The sequence below is a fragment of the Argiope bruennichi genome, chromosome X2, assembly GCF_947563725.1.
Source record: "Argiope bruennichi chromosome X2, qqArgBrue1.1, whole genome shotgun sequence".
Taxonomy (NCBI): Eukaryota; Metazoa; Arthropoda; class Arachnida; order Araneae; family Araneidae; genus Argiope; species Argiope bruennichi.
Genome location: NC_079163.1, coordinates 28,562,294 through 28,578,803, shown reverse-complemented (window position 1 = coordinate 28,578,803; position 16,510 = coordinate 28,562,294). Strand labels below are relative to the sequence as shown.

General features: G+C 28.6%; 1 protein-coding gene across 2 annotated transcripts in view; it reads right to left on the bottom strand.

Annotated features, from left to right (window-relative positions):
* Positions 1–16,510, bottom strand: part of LOC129959985 (flavin-containing monooxygenase 5-like) — a 40,829-nt gene that overhangs the window by 7,634 nt on the left and 16,685 nt on the right. Inside the window, exons 1-2 of one of the 2 annotated variants that reach the window (XM_056072948.1) lie at positions 15,440–15,463; positions 146–519 (exon numbers count right to left, since the gene is read on the bottom strand). In XM_056072948.1, the coding sequence (XP_055928923.1) occupies positions 146–511 (366 nt within the window). In that variant the 5' untranslated portion in view covers positions 512–519; positions 15,440–15,463. Of the gene's footprint in view, positions 1–145; positions 520–15,439; positions 15,464–16,510 lie in introns of those variants that run through there. The other variant, XM_056072949.1, reaches the window with a different exon arrangement.

Below are 16,510 nucleotides of genomic sequence, written 5' to 3'. Positions count from 1 at the left end.
AGCTCAATCCGCTTTGGAATTTAGCTTTTTTATTTTTATTTTTATTTTTTTTTATTTTTATTTTATGGAATTGATAAATAGAAACTTAATTTCAAACTGCGTATATTGAAGTGATTAATGTTGCGTAAACAATGAAATAAAATACCTCATAGTCTTCAGCCTTCTCGATCGACTTCGTTTCATGATAGAATTTAATGTGCCGAATGCAGTCTCCTCTTTCAGCTAGAGCGTGAATGTATTCATACATCAAAGTATGGTGCATGTAGTTTGGGTAGTGAGCAGGAGGTGGGCATTCGCTGCAAGCTCCGAGTTCTTTGCTCGTATTGATGATGGTAGTTTTCATAACCGAAGCTACTCCATCCATGTCTTCATCATGATATCTCCACAAGCCTCCAAGATGGCCAGTCCTTTCGAAACAGACAGGTTCCAAGCCCTCATCCTTGAGATTCTTGACAGCACCCAAACCACAGGGGCCGGCTCCGATGACCGCTACCCGCTTACTTACTGGCATTATGGGCTCTGAAAGTCAAGATTTACATTTGTTAATATCTATGTATATCACATTTTTATACGTGCTCCACTGTATAAAAGTGTCAGTTAGTAAAACATTTCTCTATGCACATACAAAGATTCACGTCTATATCTACAAAATTTGCACAAATATGCTTAATTTTAAATTTAGAGGAGCTATTCATAAATTAATATAACATTTTTTTTCAGAAATGAAAATTTATTTAATACAGAAAAACCCTTATATGCAAACATTTGTCGAGTTGTACATTATTCAATCTTTATACATTATCCTATATAGCTTTTAAGAAATTTGCTATTCATGCATAATGTTCTTCACTTTGATTGTTCGACAGTTACAACTTCGACTGGAAGAACTTGAGAAATTGAACATTCAAGCTATTTCAGAGAAGTAATGGAACGCCAAGCAAGAAAATAAAATTCTTTTTTAAACACTTGCGCGCTTTTTAAAAGAATGACATCCAGTAACAAGTAACGTTTGGATATGCTGATGATTTATGTTGTACGTAATCGTAATGCCAGCTTAATTGTAGAAGAATACAAAGGTAGTTTTCCGAATTTCTGGAATTCTTCTAGGAAGTGTGTTTATAAAACCTTTTAGCGATTACAAACTTCAGGACTCTTATTTTCTCAGGAAGCATTGAGACATTATGTAAATAGTACAGAAATTGACATTTTGGCTTATTTGGATACTTCAAGTTACATTCTAAAGTACGAACAGTCAACTCAACATTCCAAAAACGACAGAGTAAAGAATATTTCAATTAATAACTGTCGTTCATTTAGTATTCGTGAAGTCCATTCAAACTACGTAATCGATGTCCAAAATTTTACAATTGAGCTGTACTTCAGGTAAAATCAAATCCTTCTTTTATGAGAAATGTGATTTGGGAAGATTTGTTTAATCGAGAAAGAAGCATGACATCTTTAAAACTATCTCTTTTGTCTAATTGCTATGTTTTCGGGACAGTAAAAATGAATTTTTCGTACAAGAGGTTCATAATCAGCGACAATTTTCTATAAATGTATATTGTAGCATTTTTTAAAACTTGTTGGTTAGTCCCATTCTGTAAAACAGTATACTGAATGTCTGTCGATACATTCAGTTTAGTTTTGATTGGTATTATATTTGAACATAGGAATGAATTGGTTTGGGAATTACACGCTCTATGGATCTTTGCCGACAAATTCAAAAAACCTGTCTACATGTCACAACTGATGAACTGGATCCCATACATACAATTATTGTTAACAGAATGCATTATTATTTTCTGATTCTGCCATTTTTTATAATCTTTTCTAATATATGTATTATCCCTGAAAATTATAGCGAAAGACTCGCTCATACACCTGTCAGAATTATGGAAAAAAGATCTAAGTCAATAAATGTGCCTTTTAATATCTCCTAAAATTTTACAGACGGAAGCATGAAACTTTGCTCCTTATATAAGAGTGTGAGAAAAGCATTTAACTTATTGACACTTTGCCGCTGCGGAGGAGGTATAAAAATTCAATTTTTCTAACTTTTTATTATAGCGCTCTATAGAAGCAAATGTATTTTCATACATCTGGGTACCTTAATTGATGAAACTTTGTAACTGGAAATACATGTCTAATTACTATAATTAAGGAATTGAATGTTTATTCTACATTTTTGGCGCATCTTGTGCATATATTTCACAACTGTGTTATCTTAATTTCAATTTTAGTGAGAATTAAGAGATCTCATGCAAAGACAGTTAATTCATTTATTGAAAATGGAAAAAGAAATACTCTCATATTATATGGGGTTGAAAACTTTCTTCAAAAAATATTAATGTTGGCTAAACGTAAGTAAAGAATACAAATAAAATTATGTAGAATTAAAAAAGTGAAACTGCTTAAAATAATTTCGATTATAATATCTTGATCTCAATATAAAATCATTAAAAATTCATTTCACGTATTGTTCTTTGTTGCTTTCTTAACAGTAATTAATGAAAGATTGATATCAGTTCAGAAATGAAAGAAGTTTGACAGTGCGAAACTGAGCACAATGGCGTGCAATATTTCTATTAAAGCATAGCGCATTCAAACTTGTGGTAAATTAAGCTAATCAACTAAGTGTTTATTATTATTATCAATTTATTAGCATTTATAAATATTAGAACTTTTCAATCCATTTTGATTTTTTTATATATTTATTATTACTGCAATAAAAACAATACCAACTAAGCATTTGTTATAAAACTGCTTTTTGGTTTCTTCCTATAATGCTTTGAATTCACTGGGAAATGCCCCAGTATGACTCCAAAATAATAAACTACTTTTTGGTTTCTACCTATAATGCTTTGAATTCACTAGGAAATGTCCCAGTATGACTCCAAAATAACAAAACTTTTGTAATGTACAATGTTTATTAAAATAAGTCAGTATTAATGAAATCGACTATCTTTTTCAAAATGAACAATTAAGACAAAAGGATTTACCTTCCCGAGGACATTATTAAATTTATATAATGTGTTTTTTTTCCTTTATCTTCAAATGCTTTGTACAAAAAATGCTTCATTGAGTTAAATAACAGCTCATCTATCACTTATCTTGAATCAAAATGAAAAATTTAAATTTCTAAACAGATAATATAATCTATCAGGATAAAATAATTGAACGTCGATTTTATCTCTTCAATGGAAAATGTTTTGACTTTGATCCAAAAACATAAAGGAAGGTGAAACTACAGACAGGTTTCTAGTTATGAAAAACACGATAAAAATGGTAATGAAAAACTAATTTCCTAAGACTCAAATTGTCTTCAGAAACTTGAATGGTGCTGAGATCTATAAATAAGTAGAGGTCTCCTTCCTTGAGCTTCCAGAAAAAGTTCATTTACTACTGACCTTCTGGGAGGACAAAAAGAATTGCATCACAGCACGTGATGTGGTGAATGTTTACTTTCGTGTCAATACTAACGTCTCGCTTCCGTTAATGTATTTAAAATAAAAAAGTTCAATGATTATTGAACAAATGCAATGCTGTGGTGTTGATTTAAGGCATACACATTTTTATGTGCTTTTCTCCTCCATTATTTAAGACAATTCGTAGAAAAGAGAGGACATGTAATAATTATTGAACCTCTATTACTTTTATAAACAATTCAATCATCTTAAGCAAGGCAGGAGCATGCAGAATTCAGACTTCGTAGTTACATCACAACTTAACTAACTTGCCATCTTTATGAAATAAAAAAAAAGTTTTTTTATTTGTTTTTTACTATTAACATATCTTTTATAAATGATCGTACATCGTACATGAAAGGTATGAACGAAAGAAGAAATAAAATATCAATCGTTGTTTTTACAATATTAGCAGACACGCGTTTTTACGAACACGTAATTAATGAAATTTTACGAAGTAGTTGTGCTCAAAGAAATAATCCAAAATAGAAATAATTAAATTTGATTTTATATCCTACTTACGAACTGGAACCTTTTGTTTCTTTTTTGGAAACAGATTAATTATAGACGGAATCAAAACTTAAATTTTGACACTTCAGATCATGGACGTGCTGATAATTACATAAATATTAAAGCCACTTCAAATATTTGATATTACACAGTATGCTGGATATTCAATGGTTTTGATAATTTATCAATATTCTGATCAAGTAATTATAATCATACCTTAAAAATGGAATTTTCTATCTCGTATAAGAACATATATAACAAAGAACGAATAGAAAAGATAGGATACTTTTCGAATGCCATTAATGTGATTAACAAATTGAAGTTAATTTTATTGTTAAGCTTACTGTCAATATTACATTTTAGCAATGTGTTGTCGTAAAGACATAGCGATAACTGAGCAAAATGTAATCAGGTGAATACTATGGGCAAATATACATCAGGCGAAAAAGCAATGAGTTAAGTATTTTAATGAAATAATGAGAATACTATAATCCTTCTGAATCATTTTATAAGCGTTCTACTCGAAGTTGAAAATAATAAAAATATAATATAATTTTTGAAAAATAGATATTTGTATGACAGAGCAAATTTTAAAGCTTAATACCTTCAAAAATGATGAACTTTGGAAAAACTTACAATACAATGAATATCAGAACGCACAGCGTTTTAAAATCACCTGGTTTTTCCATATTTTCATATTGTTTGAAAACATAAAATAACAAAAGAAACAACAAAGTTTGACAACAAAAGAAAAATTTTACTCTCTTTGTTATATAAGAATTGGAGCAATGAAGATGTAAAATGCAAATGATGTGAATTTTCCAACGTCTTAGTAATTTGCTTAAAAAGGCATTCGAAACTGATATAAAATTTTTGAACTCCTAACTTTAAATGAAGTGAAGCTATAAAGTTATTTCTATATGTTAAGAGGAAAATCTATCTTCAATAATAAGTGAGTTATACGGAAATAAAAAATGCACCCTCCTCCCTTTCCTTCCACGTCGAACTGAATGTCTAATCTTCGAACTCGGACGGGACTTTCGCTGAAATGTATGACTTTGGGGAGAAATTTTTAGAAAAAAGCAGTTTTACCCATTCATTATAGCCCGTAACTCTCCGACATCATTAAAAAATTACATAAGTTATCAAATTGTATTCGTGGAGTAACAGAATCCTCACTGCACATTAGAAATGTGTGTTTGATTAAAAATGAAATGTGGCTAAATACGACAAATTTTAGCATGCACAGTTTTAAAAAATATATAAAGGATCACTAAATTTTTTGAAAAAATGAACATGCTATATTATTTTTGAAAATTTAGAGTAAATGTTTCTGTACTTTTTTACTAACGTGCGACAAGAAAATTTGATTTGCAAGCTTAGACATAGTTTGTTAGCTTAACATTTTTGTTCTGACTAAAGCAAAAGATTGAAAGCAATATTGGAAGTATCAGAGATCATCTTCCATTTTCTAATGGGCTGATGATCGGAAAACTTATCATGCATTTTTGTTATTCATTTAGTTACTCAATGAATGCAATTTCAAATCTTGGTAATTTTTTTTTATGATCATGGAGAACAATGAAGTTACAATTCAAAGTTACAAGTTACAAAGATCAATGAATCAATTATGACTTGATAATTTTTTGATATCAACATTGCAGATTGCGGGAATCAAAAATAAAATAATTGGTAGCAACTATACATTGGTGTCCAAAAATTAAGCACGTAGTAGAAAATGAGCATAACAACAGAATTAGTAAATCAAACGAACTGAGCCACAAATCAGGAGATCAATAAGGTGCTGGTAGTGCTATATATATATATATATATATATATATATATATATATATATATATATATATATATATATATATATATATATATATATATATATATATATATATATATATATATATATATATATATATATATATATATATATATATATATATATTATAGGGAGGGGGTTATTTGCACTACGATCAGATTAGTATGGTGTCTGCCTCTAACGCCTGTTCATCGGAGATGCAATTTTCTGTGGTGCAAGTACATGAGAATTATACAAATTAGTAAAGAAGTAGAACATTCTTCACTAATAAAAGCTGATTTTCTCTAATTAGAGATTCTGCCGCATGCATCTGGTGAGTACGAAGTAACGCATTTACCTCTCTAATATCAATGAAAGAAACTAGTATGGAGATGCGATATAATGCTTGGTAGCCTAAATGATCTCTACATCTTCCAATAAGATTAAGTCACTCGCAACTGTTTTTGTGTTGAAATTCTTCTTCTCCACGTACGTTCTTTTTTACCTGTGCTATGGGCCCTCAATTCTTTTTTATGGATTGCAAAGCTGCAGCTCATCGTACACTGACAATCTTAAACCTGTAGATGATGATACTCAACAAATATATATTGGAATGCTAAGTCTCCAGACTTAAACCCAATTAAACACATAGTGGTCATTTTGATAAGCCGCTTGATACCATAATAGCATCAGCAGCAATACAATTACAGGCTGCTATTTGTTCTACAAGAGGAATGGGCCGTGATACTTAACAACTCGTTAAGAACCTCGTTCTCGGGAAATGGGCAGAGATTGTAAAACCTGCAAAGCAGTCAGAAATAATCACATCCCTTACTAAACATTGAATTTTTTCTCATCACTAGTCCGTCATACGGACGATTCTTTCTTCTGCAAGATCTTATGGAATGATTTATACCAATATGCAACACTTATATCTGAAGCTATATTTAGAAAGAAAAAATTTTCATCTTCAATTTTTGTACATCATTGTATATGAGACTTATAAAACCAATCAGAGTGCTTCCCCCTCGATTCGTTTCGACATTTCCAAAACAAGGCTATTCTGTATTTTAGTCTTCCCGCATATAAAGGTAATTAACTGTGAATTTTGAATTTTTTTTCTTTGACTAATTATATTTAAATTCTAATGCTGTTCTATAATTTTAGTAAAAAAGATCAAAACTAAAATTCCTCTATTTATCAATCTTACCTTGTTTTTGAGATATCGTATTCCTATACACACAAAAGAGCAGCTCAAGATACAATCAACTCTTTATAAAATACGGTTCGAAATTTGATACAGGATATACAATTTTGGTATTAAGATCATATACTAAATTTTATTTGTCAAGTTTATTTCGCATTACGGTAATTTTATTCATATATAAATATCATTCCAAAAATTGTGCGATCCTATTCAATGGAATATAAACATTAAAAGTCTTAAAATCTATAAAGTCCAATTTTTTTTCTCGTTGAGAATTGTAATGCACACTTTTTGTTGCAAACGATAAAAAAAACTGAACGACTATGATCGATTTATCAGTATTTAATGAAGCGTAAATCATAAATGTTACAGTATCCCAGAAGAAAACGTGAAAATTCAAGGTGATAACACTTAAAAAAAATCTTTTCAACAATGAAGATTTCGCAACACCTACGCTACCAATTCAGAAAATGCAGATAATAATACTTTATCAAGTTTTCCAATGTAATTTTTTTATATAGTCTTATCTTTTGAAATATTTTGAAAACAATCACGTCACGTATCTAATTTTTTGGAGGAAAAAATACTTTGAATAGTAGATAAATCTTCGAGGGGATTTCCTTGAGAAAATTATGGCAGCTGTCCCTACGATAGTACGTATCAATGCTTGAAATGAAAGTTTTTGGATAGCATCCTAATAATTATATTCTGTTTTTGCCTGAGATTTTAAAAAGATTAGAAAATATTTATTGTTACATCCAAGGAAAATAATGTTAAAAGAAATTTAAAATTAAAGTTTAAAATGCCAAAGGAAAATATTTTCCTAAAGCTGATTTTTCAGGAAGATAATTTTAATAAATTAAGATAGTTTTAATTTAATAATAAAGATAAAATTATCTTTTTATTAAACATCTAAATTAAAATTATCACTTTTTAATATCATTAAATATTATATTTTAATATTATATTTATTATTAATTGTTGTATTTTAAAATTATTATACATCATTTTTTTAATATTTATAATGAAGATAATTTTAATTTAATAATAAGAATGAAACTATTCTATTATTGGATTTCTAAATTAAAATTATTATATTTTTATATTATTAATTATTATATATCAATTTTTGATATTTATAACGAAAAAATTTCAATTTGATAATAAAAGATAAAATAACCGTAGGATTAGACATTCAAATTTAAATTATTGTATTTTAAATATATTAATTAGTATATTTTAAAATTATTAAATATGATTTTTAAACATTTATAATGAAGGTAATGTAATTTAGATCCTCAAGCATTTAAATCCTTGATTGAAAAAAATCATATTTGTACAGTTTAATAGTGTAAATGTGTATTGTGCAAAAATGAATATATCAGATCTCTAAAATATTCCTATTTTTTTCTTTTTTTTTTTAATACTTCAGATTTACAGATCTTTTTTTCCAATCTCACTAGATTTATATCTGTTTAGGTGATAGGCAGGCATGACTGAATAATTTAATTAATTTATGAATACCGACCATTTTTGTTTAGTTTTGTAGCATTGAAAAAAGAATTCAATATGCATTTTCGAAGTCCTTCGGCTCATCGACTGGGTGAAAAATTTGGCTCAGATCTATTGTTTGTAAAAAGATAAGCTACCAAATTTCATTTATCTTAATTGTTTCAGATAATCGAGGGTCGAATTATCTGATGATTACACTACTTTCTCTAACTACTACGTTCCCGAAAAAATAAAAAAATTATACGCAATTTAACTGTGCGATATTCCAGTAAACAAAGGAATTAATCGGTCGCTTATCTAAGATGGTCAAGATAAAACTATTTGCCTGTTTCTTTATCTCATATTAACACGTGAGAAACGGGTAGTGAAAAATTTATTTCTGAAGTCAATATACGAGAAACAAGAAATAAAGTCATTGTATCAATTCGAAGTGACATAATTTAAAATTCAAAATTACTTCATATGTTTTATGAATTCACATACTTCGGATATTTTATAAATTCACATAAAAATATTTCTTCTTTCTCTACTCTCGTCCATATCAGCTCTATAAAATGAAATGTGATTGAATGTACTGTAATGAGTTCTGTATCGTTTATTATTTGTTCATGTAATAGTTTCCTAAAAATCGTTAATGAAAATACATTACGATGATGCAAAAGGAGTAGAAATTACATTTAAATTTTATCACGGTTAATCTAGAAAGTTTCGATTCAATATGCATAGGAATGGAAAGTAAAGAAAATTGGACTTCTGATTCATACCAAAATACAAGAAAAAGAGTACTTCTTGTTATTTTCTCTTCTCTTCCGTTGTTTTTATTACAAAGAAAAATGTAATGCGGCCTTCAAAAATGTTGACCCCACTGTTTGGATTACACCCGAGCACAAGAAACTCATTTTTGGGATTATATCCCTATTGGTGATCTGTTGGTGAACTTATACGGTTTAGGTTTAGTTTAGTTAGTTATATAACACGTCCCTTTTTATAGCAACACTAGGGTTATTTTAGAACGGACCTCGTAATTTTGAACTGTGGTCAAATGACGAGGACGATACCTGAGCTGACACCCCTTCTCCAAACTTTTGCTCCACACAAGCGTTAGGACGTTTGGCCTCGACGGATTCAACGCGCACCAGGCCCTCTGAACATAAATGAAAACGGAAGAAATTAGATAACTGAAATTTTGGTAACACTATAATTACAAATCTATATCTAATTTTGGAACCAACAGTCAAGTGGCACTCCAAAGTGCACCTGATTTTTCTCAGCTTACGACGCACCTAAACACAAAGAGAACCACCAGATAGTTACGGAGAAAACGTTAGTGCAAGTGTTAACAAGTGAGAAAGCGTACTGTGCTCTAAAGAATATGAGCTGAATAATAGTGATTATGAATAAATATTCTTTGTATGTGACTTACTTATAATTTAAACATCCAATTAATTCTAATCGAATTTACAAACGGAAAAGAATTAGCAATTTTGCTTTAGCAAATCCCTAAATTTAAAATACTAGCTGTTTTTTTTTAATTGTAAGTTACATTTTTACTCAAGAAATTAAGGAAGTTACAGAAGGAGTTACTAATGAAAAGATTAAATCGATTCAATGATGAAATAAAAGATGTTTTATCGACACTATATGACATATATGTAATTCAATGTGCAACTCATTTTAATATAAATAAATGTCATTCTGCCTACGTACGCATGCATGCTCTACATCTCCCCAGAAACAATTGAGCAACTGAATTAAAGTTTGCACACTTATTATTAAGGCAAGAAAAAGAATGCAGTCAACTTTTTGAAATGCAGAACTTAATTAAATATTGAATTATTTAAAACACCGAAATCTTGCTGTTTTCCGTCAATAATTTCGGAACAATTTATTCCACAAGGAATATTTTTATGCCATTTCAAAATTAAAACACTTTTTTTAAAATTATGCATATATTATTTTCAATTTGATTAATTTATAAAATTTAATAAATAATTGAGCACACGATTTGGAATTTTATAGATATTACGTTAATAGGCAACAGTGAAACCTACTTATATATATATATAGCATACTTATATTTTCTTATATTCTTGTTTAATTAAAAAAAATGCATCGTTTTTTATTAATTTTAAAAGAATTCAAAAGCTTATTTAATTATATAACAAATAATAATAACTTATGGAGCAAATTAGTTATATACATGCTACACAGAAGGAAACAAGTGGTGAAACTTTCAGATCAATACCTACATTATTTTTGGAAAAACATATTTATTCGAGTATTCAAAAAATATCTATACGTACTTTTCTATCAGTCAGAATATTTTAAAAGTGTGATTCTACGACTTCAAATGATTTGGTAAGTCGATTTTTTAGAAAAGTGGTGAAAATTAAATTTGATCGCAATTCTTAAGCCTGAATTCACTTTGAATGATTATTATACTTGCGACAACTTTTTTTTAATGTTTTTTGAAAATTAATCGCCAAAATGGAATTATTATTATTTTTTTTTCAAATTAGATTTTCATTCTTTTTTGAAAATCGATTAGTATCATACTGTATGAAATCATAAAACAAAAATTTTAGGGTTTTTTTTTTTTTTTTGGCTTGCAAATTTTAAGTAACAAATAAGTACTTATAAGCATTTTTTAAGACCCTATTTTTTTCAACACAGTCGGATGTTTTTAAAAATGATGCAGATATTTACCTCAAAATTTCACCCTGGTATATCATACGTACAAAGTACAATTCCAGAATTTTCAAACAAATAAAAAAAAAAATAAAAAAATATATTTCTAAATATGTACTTTTTAAAATACTATTCCCAATCTAATCATTACTTTTTATAACTCATTTTATAGGTTTTTTTAATATCTACAGTCTTTTTAATTTAAACGTTACCTCTCAAATTAATGACTTTTTATTTAACCTCGAAAAACTGAGTAAAACTTCCACATCCATCACTCTATTCTTTAACATATCCCGGTGCAAACTTAGAGGTTTGTTTTTGATAGCCAACTCAACAACTTAAACCAATAAAAGTGCTGTTATGTATTTCTTTTCCACATTTTGATAGTTCTCCAGACTATTGTCTCATGATTTGTGCAAACTCTTATTTTTTACAAAGCCTCTACACCGTGTCAAACCAAAGGCGCTGCTTTGGCAAATTCCTTTCTAAAACTAAATAAAAAATTACTTTCACAGCTTTCTTTTTCCTTTCTTTCTGTTTAGCTCTTCGGAGATTGCGTCACCCACTGGTCATGTTAAGATTATTTTTCATATTATTAAAACCAATTTTTTTAAAACTCTTTTTAATGGAAAATGAGCTAAAATTGCTTTTCCTTTTAAAATCACATCACTTTTTCGTTTCAAATCAATACACGATTCAGGAAAAGAAATTTTAACAAGTCTGTTTTTTGGAGATTTAAGAACAAGTAATGATAAAGTCACGAGATTTCACAAAGAATGGCGAGCATTAAATTGACAACATTTAGAGGAAAATAAAATTTATCATATCTAATGGCGCCGATTATCCTATGACGTGCATCCTAATGCGGGATGTGCATATTCTCTGGCAGGAAAATGTGGAGAAAAATTTAAATAAGAAAAAGACATTATTAATTTATATAACTGATTCGTCACCGAAAATATTTATGCAAATGAAATAATAATAACTGTTTTCAGATTACAATAAGAAGACCTTTTTGTAGATATCAACTGCAGATTTCATGACAAATCGACTTATTCGTCTACGCTGTGTACGCTGTTTTCAGTAGATCGTCTACGTAATTCGTCTACGCTGTTTTCAGTAGATCCACATTTAACATAGACATACACATATAAACTAGATACACGCAACCACAGTCTATTTAAAGCCGATACCTATTGTCTAAAGAGACATTAACGGTTGAACGGTAATGAAATATCTCATTTGTTTCCTGCGAATATATTGCAATGATTTGTTCTGAGACAGATGGATTGTATCAAAGCATTGTTTAATAGAACGAGAATGTAAACAAGTTTTCGTTAGTACTCTTCCATGAAATTCAGACTATAAAATTTTTGCAATCCAGAATTTCTTGATCCATTGAAGAATTTCATCAATTTTATTTTAAGATATCAGACAAAAAAGAATAAATTGTCCATAATTTGTTTTCTTATGGAAGGAAAATTACTAAATTTATTTTTCTCTCAGATCTGGAATGGGACACATTTAATGAGGAGAAATCTACAAGAGTACTACAGAAACATCTCAATTTAAACAAAGGGCTTAAGTTTTAGAGAAAATATATAGTTAATTTACAGGCTTAAAATTTTTATTTAGAACACCAAATGACCCAATTAAAATGGTTTGATAATAAATAGTATTCAAGGATTACATATTTTCAAAATTTTGGAAGTAGAAATGTTGAAGCTGCTGATTCGTGCAAACATACGGATAAAAGTATCCAATCAATCCATTGGTGAGCTCTTAGAATTGTATGGGATCACCGATTTTAGGAAATTGATAGTTTTCGACTAAAGTCATTGAATTGCTCTAATTTAAAGAGTTAAAAATAAAATGGGATGCAAAAATAGAAGATGCTTAACGGAAAAAATATGATTAGTTGTGTTATGCACTAGTTGAGTTTGTCACCTTTTATTGAAAGAAAATGCATCTTATTTCAAATAAAATAATTTACTTGAAAACTGTCATGCTCCCAAGGTATAGATAGGTCTTGCTGATGACTTGCGTGCAAAAGTTTTCAATTCGTTTTTAGAGCAGAACGGCAAATAAATCTGGAATTTTCATTCGAACCACAAGTCATAAATCAATGTCTGATTTCACCGAGAGCCGATTCTTTAATGCACTTAACAGAAATAGCATTTTTAGTGTCAAAAAATTATTAAAACAATATATCATTTAAAGAGTTTCAAAAATAGTAACAATAAAGCTGAAACGATAGTGAGGTGTTTTGTCGTACTTATTATCGTCTTGGTGCTTTCTCACATTCAGTAAAGTATGGTATTACTTAGCAGATAAAAATTTTAATGCAAAAATCTTTGAGTTAAAGCCTATTAAAATAAGATATTTCTTTTTTCCTGAAACCATGAGTTTATTGATTACTCTTCTGAATTTAAATTATCAAGACAAATTATTTTGTGTTAAAATTATTAAAAACATTTTTAAAATCCCAAATCTTTATCTCCTATTTATACATCCAAGGTTAATATAGTGATATGCTATCCTTAATGTTAATATTTATAGATTGAAAGACTATTTATAAGCTGTAATATGTGTAATGAAATGATAAATCACAACAAAAAAAACTTATTAATACTCTCTGTAGGGCAAAATATTGTACCTAAAACTACCAAATACGACATGTAGCTACTTCATCGATTGTAAATGCTTACAACGGAAGAATTTTTTTAAAAAACTTTTATTAAACTTCTCGCTAAAAATTAATCAATATTTTAACGCTTTTCGTAATATCTTCAAAGCATGTAACTGAATGAAACCCTTTTCAGAACTTTAAAATAATAATAATAATAACAATAATAATATTAATATACTTTTTATGTAGCACCAGTTTTATTCCTGTATAATGTTTTTCTGTAATTTAGATAAATTTTTCAGAACATTTTTAAGTTTCACAATGATACTTTTCTAATATCGTCGCAAAGCGCACGAGTTTAAATCCATTAACTAAAACAAGGAAAAATTTAATAAAATACACTCAAAAATTAAAAAAAAAAACCCTGAAAGTTAAAAAAAAATATCATACAGAAAGAAAACTGTTATTACTAAAAAGCCCTTTTTTAAATTTTAAAGTGAGGTAAAATTGATTTCAATGTAATAATATACTCTGAATCTATTGAGAGAAATCTTTAAAATATTAGTTTTTAATTTGAAATTTTGAAAAATCTTTTTAAGTGAGTACTTACTAATAAGTAACTATGGACCAAATTTGGTAAATATAGGTCCAATTGTCTGTCCTATAAAGTGTTTTAAACGATTTTTTTTAATCATGCACGTACCATTTTATAGATATTATGACAACCTACAAACATTATTATGTTAAAATGAAACATTTCTCTCACTTTTGGGTTAAAAACAACACGCCAACATATTTTCAGTACCTGTATAGAAATGTCCATCTGCCTTCATCGAATTACCCCTCGAAATTTCTCTAGTATATGCTAAACTACTGGGTTTTTTTTCCATTGTGCTCCTACCCTGTTCTGATCTCTGTTGTGAAGCTCAAGTTTGGAGAGGGGATGCAGATTCAGTTGTCGTCCTCGCCATCTGACCACTATTCAAAATTACGAGGCCTATCCCAAACTAGCAACAGTTATGATTCGAAATGGACCGTAAATATAGCAAACTCCGCAGCTCCACTATGCTTCTACTGTATACCACGTAGTTAAATGTGCGCATTATATAATGATAGGATATTTTACGAATAACATAATTCACCAGGAGAGATATTATTACATTTTAAAAACCATGAATTGGACTTTCATTTCCAAATAAAGACATAAATAAAAACTGATTTGAATTTACGTATAAATAAATTTTCGTGCTTTGCTTTAAAACAAATCAAGAATACTTTATAAAGCAGTATGACTATAAGAAATCTTTCATACATCTTGTAAATCAAGGAATAAAGAAATATTTGGAGATAAAATAAAATTATTATTTTTGTACCGCAAAATAAATATACGGTGAATGAAATCACAAATAATTTAAGCAAGTATTATTTATACATACAGACATTAATATTTTCAACAAGAAAACGAAAAAAAAATGAAGGTTTTACATGTTTAAAAACAATATGAAACATTTAGCAAACATCGTTGTGACTCGTCTCTTAGTATATATAATCACATTAAATCGATCGAATATATTTAAAAAAATTCAAGTAGTAAAAGCTGTAAAAATCAACAATCTTACTTGAAATACAAAAATCAGTAGCTCAAAGTAGAAACTCAAAAAGTCAGTAGCTCAAAGTAGAAACTCAAAAAATCAGTAGCTCAAAGTAGAAACTCAAAAAATCAGTAGCTCAAAGTAGAAACTCAAAAAATCAGTAGCAGAGTAGACAATCGAATGAAGATTGCGGGTCTTCAAACAAGGTGGAATATATTTCCTGGCGCCAATTACTGCGGTAGAATAATCTACGCGAAATTATTCAAACAGGGAAAAGGAATAACCGTGTCTGAGCAAATATTATCTAAAAAAAAGAATATCTGATAAAATAGAGGATTATAAAAAGTAAAGAAGGAAAGTAATGAATTCCTGATGTGCGTCAGAAAAAATCTTAAATTTGCAGTTGTTCAGAATGACTTGTTTGACGTATTATAAAAATAACTAATAATTATAGCCTTCATGATTTTGAAAAATTTTCCTACCATTCTTATCATCTTTGTTCGTCTTAGTTTCGTATTGTTTCATTTTTGATATTTAATGTCGTCGAAAAAGCAACAAATTGTCTTAAGTTTGAAATGAATTTTTTGAAAGAAATTATTGGGAAGAAATTATCATAATTCAGAATTACATAAATACAAATTTTATTGTAACTGATAATTGAATTATTGCTTTCAAACTTTTGTTCGAAATAAATAAAACATATATCGACTCCAAACAACTCCCTACTATATAAAAATCTATTTTTATGCATAGGATAAGGAAGGACTCCATGAAAAAAAAATTCGTAAAATAATATTCTAAAGCTTCATACATCGCTACAAAATATATTATTTCCGATACATCAAAAAATTTGTGCTGTAAATAGGAGAGCATAAAAAAATTCCTGAAAGCTATTTTTAAGCTTTTAGCTATTAAATAACATTTCTAAATTAATGAGTGAATTTCACTTCATTAGCACAATATATTGTAAGATATATTGCGCTAACGATATTTTGAATTGCGCTAACGCTCAATATTTTGAATGTTGTACAATATCGTGAAAACATTGTAACAATATTTTTGGATACTTTGTGCTAATACAGCGGCATTTAAGACGCA